Source organism: Grammomys surdaster, unplaced genomic scaffold (genome assembly GCF_004785775.1).
Source record: "Grammomys surdaster isolate TR1022 unplaced genomic scaffold, NIH_TR_1.0 334, whole genome shotgun sequence".
Lineage (NCBI taxonomy): Eukaryota > Metazoa > Chordata > Mammalia > Rodentia > Muridae > Grammomys > Grammomys surdaster.
Window position 1 is genome coordinate 3,781,483 of NW_021604753.1, and position 12,095 is coordinate 3,793,577.

The 12,095-nt window shown below is 48.2% G+C and overlaps 1 protein-coding gene across 1 annotated transcript in view; it reads left to right on the plus strand.

Moving 5' to 3' along the window:
- The window catches only part of Tvp23a (trans-golgi network vesicle protein 23 homolog A), a 34,366-nt gene that overhangs the window by 17,000 nt on the left and 5,271 nt on the right, over positions 1-12,095 (plus strand). The window contains exons 2-4 of the mRNA XM_028778394.1: positions 10,301-10,445; positions 11,439-11,528; positions 11,774-11,902. Of these exons, the coding sequence (XP_028634227.1) occupies positions 10,301-10,445; positions 11,439-11,528; positions 11,774-11,902 (364 nt within the window). The remainder of the gene's footprint in view (positions 1-10,300; positions 10,446-11,438; positions 11,529-11,773; positions 11,903-12,095) is intronic.

The window sequence follows — 12,095 nt, forward strand, 5'->3', positions numbered from 1 at the left end:
TCCTTCCCTCCCTCCTCCTTCCTTTTAGCAGCACTGAGTACATATGCAGTGCCATGCACCCTTCCCCAACTAATTCCAGAATATTTTCATCACCCTGGGGAAAACCTCACCACAGAGACTTGGAGTCTCTTTCCTCATCACTTGTGGCAGCCACTGACACCAATGACCATCAGTGTCATCTTCCCATTCTGGATGGCTCACAGACATTAGATCATCACATCTGACCCTTTGTCTAGCTCCTTTTACTTGACATGGTGTTTTCAAGGCTCACTCACATAGCTGGATAATTGTCATTCAGCATCCGAGTGGCCAGGTTCCAGGACTCCTCTTGGACCAAAATCTGAGGATGGTCATATCCCCATATAAAATGACACAGTTTTGACATGCAACTTATGGGCTCCTTCTGATCTGGGCCTGAGCACTGAACAGATCCCGGGCGGCTGCTCTGTACCCAGTCTCACAAAACCCAGAGGAAGCAGGCCTCCCAGGAGCTCTAACCTGGGCAGTATCTTAGGTAAGGAGACAGCAACCCCCCTCCCCCAAACAGGGAGTAACTGGGAACCCCTAGGACCCAGGAATTCAATCCTGGCCCGGAGCACTGGTTCCTTCCGGTCTGGGCCCAGGCACTGAGCAGATCTTGGGCCCCAGCTCTAACCCTAGTAGTAACACCCACCCCACACAGTTCTGAAACAACCAAGATAATAGGAAAGACAGGCTCCAGTCAGAGACAGCGCAGGTAGCACTAAGGTGATCCAGATGACGAAAGGCAAGCACAAGAACATAAGCATCAGCAACCCAGGGTACTTGGAATCATTAGAACCTAGTTCTCCCACACTAGAAAGTCCTGAATTCCCCATATCACCAGGAAAGCAAGATTCAGATTTAAAATCACTTCTAATGATGATGATAGAGGACTTTAAGAAAGACATAAATAACACTCTCAAAGAATTTGAGAACACAGGTAAACAGGTAGAAGCCCTTAAAGAGAGAGGAAACACAAAAATCCCTTAAAGAATTACAAGAGAACACAACCAAGCAGGTGAAGGAATTGAACAAATCCATCCAGGACATAAAAATGGAAGTAGAAACAATAAAGAAATCACAAAGGGAGACTACCCTGGAGATAGAAAGCCTAGGAAAAAAATCAGGAGTCATAGATGCAAGGATCATCAACAAAATACAAGAGATAGTAGTGAGAATCTCAGGTGCAGAAGATACCATAGAAAATATTGACACAGCTGTCAAAGAAAATGCAAAATGCAAAAAGTTCTTGACATGCAACTTATGAGCATCTTCCTATGTGACACCAGCCACATCTAGAGGACTTGCAAAATCGAGTACAGTGACAGTGGCTCCTACACGGGTGTTAGGCTATATTGCTTAGCCGATGATGATCTTAAACGTCTTCACATGTTCAGTGTATTAGTGGGGCTTTGTCCCTTAACTATTTGTGTATGTAAGTTTGGGGTGGGATGGTGGTGAGGGTGAATACTCACATGGAAGTTTGACATGGACATTAGATCAGAAGTGGGTAACCACCCTCCCCCTTATTTTGTGAGATAGGCTCTTTCAGTGAACCTGGAGCTTGCTGGCCAAGTTAGGCTGACTGGCCACAAAGTCCCTGAGAGACGTCCCTGTCTCCATTTCTCTTTCACTGGGATTCCAGGTACATACCGCCATGTTCATGTTTTGCTTGGATCCTGGGGATCTGAACTGGGGCCCGGTCCTCAAGCTTGAGCATGTTTGTTTACGGTTGAGGGTGGACACAGGCACTTATGCAAAGATACTTAGTTGTTTTTAGTTCACATTTTTGTTGTGATTAAACAGACCATTTTAATCATTTCCTCTTATTAAAGTTTTTTTAAATGATATTTACTGGGTTGGTGAGATAGAAGGCTTAGTGGGGTTAAGGTACCTGCTACCAAGCCTGAAAACCTGAATTAAATCCCTGGGGCCCACATGTTGGAAGGACAACTCCCAAAAGTTATCCTCTGACCTCTGCATGTGCTGTGGTATGCACACACACACACACACACACACACACACTCACACTGAATAAATAAGTGTGAACAGTCAGTTCTTTCCTTCTGCCATGTGGAGCCCAGAGATTGAATACAAGTTGTCAGACTTGACAGCAGGCCCCTTTTCCTGCTGAATGCTCTGGCTGGTTATTTTAATTCCTTTCATATGCACAGTTATGTGGTAATAACTTTTCTAATTTTGTGTGGACACCACCACAATCTCCAGGAATTCTCTCATCTTTCCAGACTGTACTCAGCCCTCAGTTACTTCTGTGTTTTTAGAAAACTCCAGAGCCTTGGCTAAAAGATGGCACCAAGGGTCCAGTGGCATCAGAGAGCAGATCAGGCCTGACTCAGATTGTGTTAGTGCCATGTGGAGCCCTTGGAGCCTGAACTGAGAGACAGGGACCTGCATTCCGGTCCAGTCTGGGCTGAGAGACAAGGGCTTGCATTCAGGTCTAGCCTGGACTGAGAGGTAATGACCTGAAGTCAGATTAAGCCTGGGTTGAGCGAACAGGGCCAAGTCATCCTCAGAAGCCTCCCTCTGTTTGGTACCAAGCCAACTGGCCTCTAAGGTTGATCTGTCTCTTTAAGAAAAAATAAAGAACAGAAACAAGGGGAGAAATGTGTGGTGGCCAGAGGGAAGTCTGCTCTTTGCATCACTTCCACACACAAACCTCGGCTGTCAGACTTGAGTGGGAATCGTGAGGGCTTACCAAGCAGCACCTACGCCAGCACCCTGATGCCCCAGCATCGGACCATCCAGGCTCTGATGGAAGCAGGAGGCCATGCTGTCATCTGTTATGATGAGGACAGCATGCGCCTGGATTATTTTAGAAATGTATGAGATGCGGGAGCCTTGGTGGCATGTCCGGAGTATGCACAGCCCCCAGGCTCCTGAAGGGTGAGAGGTTTCTGCTTCCTCAGATGTGGATGCCTTCTGTCCCCCCTCCCCCAATACCACTGCTTTATTCTTGGCCCCGAGTTGATATTGGAAATGAAGTAGAAGAGGAGTGTTGGTGACAAGCTGAGGTGGCACAGGTGCCACAATCACAGCGGGCTCCCAGGAGGCCAGGAGGAATGAGCAAGTGGAGAAATGTTTGAGCTCAGGACTAGAGAGAGCACTCCATCTACAGTGTGCCTGCCTTGCAAGTGTAGCAGCTAAGCTCAGCCCCCAGAACCCATTGAAAAACCTGGGCACAGTGGTGCTCACATATATGGCGCACATGTACAAACCCAGTACTCAACAGAGAGATGGGTCCTGTAGGCTCACTGGCTGGCCAGCCAGCTTCCTTGGTGAGCCCCAGGTCCCAGAGAGAGACCTTGTCTCACAAAAATAAGGTGCATGGCTTCTGAAGAACGGTAGCTGAGGGTGTCCTCTGTCTCTGAACACACACACACACACACACACACACACACATACACACACACGAATGTACACATGTACACACCCACACAGTATCTCCTCCAGGTCAGGCTTGAGCATCTGGACTCTGGCTGTTACTGTTTCAGCATCTTTGGGAGGCTGACATTTGTGCCACACAGCAATGTCACCACCCCATCCAACATCCTCCCCTTTTAAAGAGGAACTGGTAAACCCAGCAAAAAGGACTTGAGTTCTGGAATTTTCCTCTGGTATCCAGCTGCAATGACCAACTACCCAGTTGGGGATTTTTAGGTGTGTGGTTTTGGCTTTTTTTTTTTTTGACCATAGCTACCAAGGTACCAGGATAATACCCTGTGAGTTGGTCTGCCCTGGAAGGCACTTGTGTCTCTGTGCATAATCCAGACCAGCTTCCTGTGGTCTTTCTTGTTTTACTATTTTATTCAAATTTACACAGAAGGACAGAAAGTGGTGAAGCTGCCACCCGCTTGCTGAGGTCCTTGAGTATCTGGCCTGTCTTGTCCCTCAGCTCTTGCTTCTGGGATGATTGAGACAGATTCCCGCCATCTTCTCAAAGGCTACTGTTAGCAGGAAAGTGACAGAAAGAAGATAATGAGACTCAGCAGTCTCAGCCATCTGAGTGGGGCCACCTATCCCCACATATCAACTAAGAGTCAAGAAAGAGAGGAGATGTGTTCAGTGTGTCCACTTACAGCAGAGGACCAGATAGGTGGGTCTTGAACCCCCAAGTCTGCCTTCAAGGCATTGACAGGAGCTTTGGGTTTAACTAGAGAAAGACGGAGACATGCAGACAAGAGGTCAACATGGTTACGTGGTTCTGGAGAAGATGTGGTCTGAGATCACTGTCTCCTTCTGGAAGGTAGGTCTCAAGAAGTCATCATAGTCATGGCTCGGCAAGGAGACTCCAGCATGTGGCCTCACATGTGTGACATGTGACGTGGCCTTTTGTGCAGACTCACCTTAGCCAGATGTTTTGAGTCACACGTCACAGAGATCAGCTCTGATACTGAGATCAAGGTGACTGGAGAAGACGGAAGAGAGAAACACGGGTCTAGAAAGAGACAAGGTGGGATTATGGCAGGGATCAATGACCTCCTTCACTCAAACCTGGGCCACACTAAAGAACAAAATATTCCAGAATGCCTCTGGCCTAACCGAAACTAAAACAGGATGTTTGGTGTGGAATTCAAACCAGAGACAGTCTTAAAAATCCCAGTGCAGGTGTGGGGAGAGGAAAAAGCTAGGTATTACTGGTGAAGTCTTCTTCCAGTGCTCTGGAGGTGAAGGCAGGCTGGAGCTCGTCAGCCAACCAGCCTAGCTCAATGGGTGATTTCTAGGCCAGGGAGAGACTTTCTCTCTGAAAACAAGGTGGATGGATTCTCAAGAACAACATCAGAAGTTGATGTATGACCTCTACACACACACACACACACACACACACACACTCACATACACACACACTTCCTCAGTGAACATTATATGTTCTGGTTCACAGCTACAATCACAGAACTTGGAGAGTGAGTCAAGTGGATTCCAGGTTCTAAGCCATCTTGGGCTACAGTGTAAGACCTTGTTTAGAAACCTACTGGGGCAGAGATGACTCAGGGGACAAAAGGATTGTGGTGTGAGCATGAGTTACTGAGTTCTGATCCCCAGCTCCCATGGCAAAGACAGGCGTGATGGCACACGCTGGAACGCCAGTGCTGAGGCCCAGAGGCAGATGGACTGCAAGGCCTCACAAGCCAGCCAGCCTGCTTAGCCAAAATGGCAGTTCCAGCTTTCATGAGAAACTTTGTCACCAAACTAAGGGAGAGGCTGAGCCTGGTGGCAAACACCTTTAGTCCCAGCACTCGGAAGGCAGAGGTTTTGTCAATTCCAGGCCAGCCAGGGTTAGAACTTGTCTATAAATAAATATTTTTAAAAATTAGTTTTTTTAAAAAAAAAAGGTAGAGAGTGATTAAAGAAGAAACTTGACATTGACCTTTGGCACACATAGCTGCATACGTGTGTGCATGCACACACACACACTCCTAAGCATAAATTCTGAGTGCAGTTTTGAAAGCAAGCAAATGAAGAAGAGCCCTCCCCTTCTTTCTGTGTACAAGGGAGTATGCAGACATGTATGGAGGTCTAAAGACAGCTTGCAAGAGTTGGTTCCCCTTCTACCATGTGGGTCTTAGGGATGGAACTCAGACTGTCAGGCCTGGCAGCAAGCACCTTTACCTGAGCAATCTCGACAGCTAAAGGACAGTTTTTAGAGATACACGTTAGATCCCTGCTGCATGTAGGGCGGTGGCCCTTACCTCTTGGTTAGAGCTGCTATGAAAGCTGGTGAGAAGGGGCTTGTGTGCCGAGCTGAAAAGGGTCCAGTTGCCTTCTGCACAGGCCACACTCTTGGCTGTTCTGAGTAGTGTCCAGGCTGCCCCTCGGCCCTGTTTACCAGCTACTCTGTGTGTACACACCGAGCCCCACCCAGCCTGTCCCCCTTATTATATAACCATGTCCCTATTCTTTAGACTGACTTCAGGTTTCCAGGAAAACTAAGAGGGTTGTGTGTGTGGCTCAGTTGGCCCAGTGCTTACCAAACATGTGCAAAGCCCCAAGTTTGACCCCCAGCTCCCCGTAAACCGAGAATAAGTGTGGGTACCTGCAATCTCAAAACACAGGATGTGAAGACAGGAGGGTCAGAAGCTCAAGGTTATCCTTGGCTACATAGTGAGTCAAAGCCAGCCTGGGATACACAAAACTGCCTCAGAAAAAAGGAGAAGAAGCAGTTCCCACCGTTCCTGCTGGGATTCCCATCCCCCGACTCTGGCACAGTTGTTACAACTGCTGAACCTTACAAGCCTTACAACCAAAGGCGGCCTTTCCACGGGGCTTTTTTCTCTTCCAGTCACACACTCTGCAAGATTTGATAAATCTGTCGTGACCTGTGCCCTCCATTAGAGTATTGCAAAGAATAGCTTCAATGACCCAAAGTCCCCCATGTCCTGTGTCCCCCTCCTCACCTCTCAGAGCCCCTGGCAAAGTGGCTTTCTTGCCATCTCTGTAGTTGTGTCTCTTTCAGAGCATTTCCATTTTGTGATCAGCTGATGCAGCCACCTCACACAGCGCACTCCACTCAGCAGTGTTTCAAACGCCTCGTCTTCTGGTGGCTGCACAGGACATTTCTTTGGTGTGACTGACATCCTACTGTCTGGCTATACCACAGCCTGTGCATTGCTCTAGCAGGCTCAGGGTAAGCCCTCCACTGAGGCCTACACACGCTGCATGTTGAGAACCTTCCTGTGGCCCTGCTCTCAGAAGATGACAATGGGTGTCCACTCCGAGGCTTGTAACCGTAAAAATGGGCTTATGAGTAAAAGAAACTTGAACAAACCTCTCAGGGGTTTGTCCCTTTCCTCACTGAGGTTTTTGAGGAGGAGGGTTGGATCTTGAGTAGGAAATACTGTCTGTGGAGACTGAGGAGGGATCCCACAGGATGAGGGGGTTAGGAGTCCTGGAAGATTCCCTCAAAATGCCCCCCAAGCAGGACACAGATAAAGCTGTGGTCAGAGGGGAGTTTCATTGTGGCTCCTTGGTTGTGGGTTGAGTCTGAGTGACACTGGCCTGAGGTAACAGCTGTTCCCAATGTCAGAGTAGTGTGTTCCTGAATACCATGTACACCGCCACCACACCATTTCTTCAGGATCCTGGAAAGGAACACTGTGCCCGTACACAGAGGAAGAATAAGGCCTTCCATGTGTGCTTACTCAAGTGTGAATTCGTGCTTCTGTATCAGAGAGTGTGTGGTGTGGTCAGAGCAACCTTGGGTGCTGGTGCTCAGCGTCCATACTATTTTGAGGGTCTATGTTATTTTCCCTCTATACTAGCTGGCTAGCCTGAGCAGACCCAAGAGCTTCTTGGGATTCCTGTGTGTCTGCCTCCCCTTTCTCCATAAGAATGGCTGGACCTCAGACTCTCCTGCTATGTGTCTTGCTTTACTTGGATTCTAAGGAATCAAATTCAGAGCCTTACCCTTGCACAACAAATACTGTTACTCAGTGAGCATCTCTCCAGGCCAAGCCTTAGGCCTCAGATTGTACAGCATCAGAAAGGCAATGGGGCTACAAAGAGAACTAGGACCTGAAGGGCTGACTCCAGGCAGCTCAAAGTCACCCTGCCACTTGCCTCTTAAGGGACAGAGCCAGAAGCTTACTGCTCCGAGCAGCCTATATGTGTGTGGAGCTTAGAAGCTAGTCTTAGGCCCCTTAGTGTTAACCTGGCATTGACAGGCTGGGCCAAACTCCAGATACAAACCGAGTGAGGGGCTGGAGAAGTGGAGAGAGCAGTCTGCACAAAACTGGACTTGAGACACAGTTTGAGCTGTGTCAGACTCTGCTTGGATGATGATGAAGGAGGAGGAAGAGGAGGAGGAGGAGGAAGCAGAGGAGGAGAAGGAGAAAGAAGAAGGGGAAGGAGAAGAAGACACCTTCTGCTAAGAATTATGGAAGCAGTGTGGGCAAGAGGACTCAAGAATCAAAGCATAAACCTGACAACCCAAGTTTTAACCCGGAACCCATGGTGGAAGGAAAGGGCTGATTCTACAGAGCCACGCTCTGACCTCCACATGAATGTTCTCAGTGATTAAAAAAAAAAAAAGATTTAATCTATTTTATGTGTACAGATGTTCTGCCTGCATGTATGTCTGTGCACCACATACATGCAGTACCTGAAGGAACCAGAGGTGGCCCTGACTACCCCGGAACAGGAATTACAGGGGTTTGTGAGCTTCCATGCAGGCACTGGGAATCAAACCCAGGTTCTCTGGAAGAGCAGCTTGTGCTCTTAACCTCTGAGCCGTCTCTCCAGCGCCTTCCGAATGATCCTAATAGGCCCGGTCACAGCGTTTAACAAAACAGATATATTAAGTTCCAGGAATTATCTTCAGGGACTACTAAAACTTTTTTTTTTTTGCATGAGTATGTGTGTGTTTGTGTACTGTATTCACTTGTGTGGGGAAATGAGTGCAGATTTGTGCATGTGCACATGTGTGTGTAGAGCTGGAAGGTTGATGTCAGCTGTCTTCCTCAATCACCCTCCGCTTTCTGAGAAAGGATCTCCCACTGACCTCAGGGCTCGCCATTATGGCTGATCTGGCCAGCTAGATTCACCAGGGGATCCTGCCTCAGCTTTTTGAGGGCTGGGATTAGATGCAGGCCACCACAACCACCGTTTCTGTGTATGTCTAGGGATCTAAGTTCCAGTTCTTAAGCTTGCACGGGAAGTCCTCCACTGAGACATCTTTCCAGCTCTATTTAAAATGTCTTGGATGGGACTTTGCCCTGAAAGAATGCCCAAGGATGAGTTTATCTATACTATTAACTGGTCAAAGGGCAAAACTGTTGCTACAGCTAGCTGGAAAAAATCACAAGGTTCAAGGTAAGAGAATGTGAGACTTTTCTTTTGCAACATTCTAGTTTTAAAGTGACACATGATCATGGCTAACTTGAAGTGGTAGGGACACCTCCTGGGGACAGGAAAAGCCTCACCTGAAGAGTGGAGGGCAACGTTCTGGCAAATATCTGTTCCTAATCAATAGCCTCCTTGCAGAAGAACATGAGGCATAGGTGATTCGATTCTGACCCTCATTGCACATCCCACTGTGAGCCGGGCACGCCTGGGCTTTACGGGTGCCTTCTGTATGCTCCGCCTGCACTCCTAGGGAGAGCAGGCCCCCTGCAGATCGGTGGTAGTCTTTTTTATCACACTCTCCTACCTAGCATTTTCAAAAGACATATTATTTGTGTGGTTGGGTAGGTGTGTAAGCAGGAGAGAGGCAGAGACAGAGAGTGGACTTGTGCGAATGCACACGAGTTCATTGCCCTCGGAGGCCAGAAAAAGGTATTAGATTCTCCCACCCCCACCCCTGGTAGCTGGAGCTACAGGTGGTGTGAACTGCCAGACTGCTGGGAACAGCACATTTGGAGGAGCAGCAAGCGCTCTTAACCTCTAAGAAGTCAGGTCCTCCTCATTGTCATCCACTGCCATCCATTTGTCCCCTGTGGCCATTTCTATCTGCTCTAGATGGCTTGGTGGTAAAGTCTTAGTCACTAGAATGCAGCTGCTGCAGGCCGGGGGCTTCCTGTGTAGGATGGCATCTGACGGCACAATGCTCGGTAACTCTTCTTAGGGAACCACAGCATCGAGCTACCACTCATGGCCAAGCAGCCGGCATGAGTTGGATCCCCATTCATGGTGTCATTATTTCCACTCTCCAGAAGTGAGTCTTCAGCCTCACCCCATGAGCTGAGAGCTCTACCCTGTGAGCTGCATCTGTGCTTATGGAATGACCCAAACTTTACCTTTAGGGAACTGATTGTTGTTCCCTCTTGGGGGGAAAGAAAAGAAATCCTGGTCTCACTTCACTTCAGAAGTGACCTTGTTTCAAAGAGGGCAAATGATGTTTGGAGTCAGATTACAGGAAAGTCCTGGGTTCTTCGAGGGAGAAAACGACAAATGTCGTAACATGTTTCATGGGCTGAGATATAGGTCAGGAGTAGGGTGCTCTAAGTTTGACCCCCAGTGCCATATAGACCAGGTGTAGTAGTGTATATCTGTAATCTAACATGTGGAGGGAGGAGAAGCACATGTTCCAAGGCCATCACTGGCTACACATTACATTTGAGGCTAGCCTGGGGTGCACGAGACTGTCACTTTGAAGAGTGCTAATGTGTGTGCACAGTACTGTTGCCTGAGCTTTAAGATGGACCACCCAGGGAAGAATGTCCCACTTGTGATGCCCAAGTGAGTTTAATGACCTTGTATTTGAGTGTGAGTTCCAGGTTCTCCCTAGGTACCCCGTTCTTGGGTCTGAGTTCCGGGTTCTCCCTAGGCACCCCCTGGCTACCTTCTTCCACCTGTTCTTCCGAGTGAGTGCCATTGTCACCTATGTGTGCTGCGACTGGTTCAGCAGGAGCTTTGTGGGCTGCTTTGTCACCGTGCTCCTCCTCTTGTCCTTTGACTTCTGGTCTGTGAAGGTAAGGCTCCCTCTCTAGGGACACTCAGCCTTTGCTCCCAGGTGGTGATGTCCTTTGTGCATGTGGTATCCAGGGGCACTTTGATTTAAATTGTTGCTATCTATTAAAGAACACTGCGGGGCGGACAATGTGGCACAGGGGGTAAGGGGTGCTGCTGCCAAGCTTGGACCAGAGCAAGCTCCTTGGAATCCACTCGATGTAAGAAGAGAGCTGACCCTCCCAAGTTGTCCTTTGTCCTCCCAAGTGTGCTATGGCATGTGAGTGCTTTCCTTCAAACAAAATAAATGTTTAAATTTTAAGGTTTACTGGGCCCATGGCAGTGATGAACCCATATGGCTTTGGACTTTGTACAATTTTCATGATATATGCACATGTATAGACATATAATGTGGACGTGTTTTATTTTGAAGCGGTCTTTGGTTTTTGAGACAGCGTCTCAGTATGTAACCCTGGTTGAACTCTGACTCACAGAGATCTGTCTGCCTTTGCCACCATACCTGGCCTAGACTCTCACTTTTCAAAGTAAGTAGGGCCTGGCATGGTAACACACATCTTTAAACCAGCACTCAGGGTTGGGGGTGGGGGTAGGTGGGCAGAGGCAGGTGGATCTCTGAGTTTGAGACCAGCCTGTCTACATAGCAAGTTCTAGGCCAACCAAGTGAGACCCTGTCTCAAAAAAATACAACAAAGCAAAACAAAAAATAGAAGCTTAGAAATGAGAAGGCTGGAAAGTTCACTCAAGAAACAATTACAGTTGAACATCCTTTTAGCCCTTTCTTATGTGTGTGCATACACACCTGTGCCATAATGCACTTGTGGTCTGAGGACAACTTGCAGAAGTCAATACTCCCTCTATGTGGTTGTGGGGATTGAACTTAGATGCTCAGGCTCGGCAGAAGTGTTGTCACCCACTGTCACAGGAAGACCATTAACAGAAACAATTGGCCATTTTGTTCCTCGTGTGCTCATGGCCCTTTTGCTCACTTTCCTCAGAATGTAACAGGAAGACTCATGGTGGGTCTTCGATGGTGGAACCAGATAGATGAAGACGGGAAAAGCCACTGGATATTTGAATCCAGAAAGGTATGCTCTGAGACAAGACAGACTAAGGGCTGGGGAAAAGCTGTGTGATGCTTACACAGGTTCCCAAGTTATGTGTGTGCCCGTTGGGTGGTGGTGGCCATGCCTTTAATTGCAGCACTTAGGAGGCAGAGGCAGGTGGATCTCTGTGAGTTCGAGGCTAACCTGGTCTACAGAGCCAGTTTCAGAACAGCTGGGGATGTTATGCAGAGAAACAAACGAAAAACTACAATGGCTGTCCCCAACAGGTCTCTGCAAACCATATGGCTGCCACTGAAGCAGAGGCACGCATCTTCTGGCTCGGTCTCATCATCTGCCCAGTGATCTGGACTGTGTTCTTCTTCAGTACCTTGTTCTCCTTGAAGCTGAAGTGGCTGGTAAGATGCTCCCAACCCTCCTGCTGCGCTGACAAACCAGGGGCTAGAAGTGGTCACTCACAGCTTGATGGAGACAACTTCATGACACATTCACCATGTGAGGGGTATACTTTCTGGCTTCTGTCAGTTTTGTGGAGTTATATCACAAAATCTCAGGACTTAAAAAAACAAGCCAGATTGTATTATGACTGTG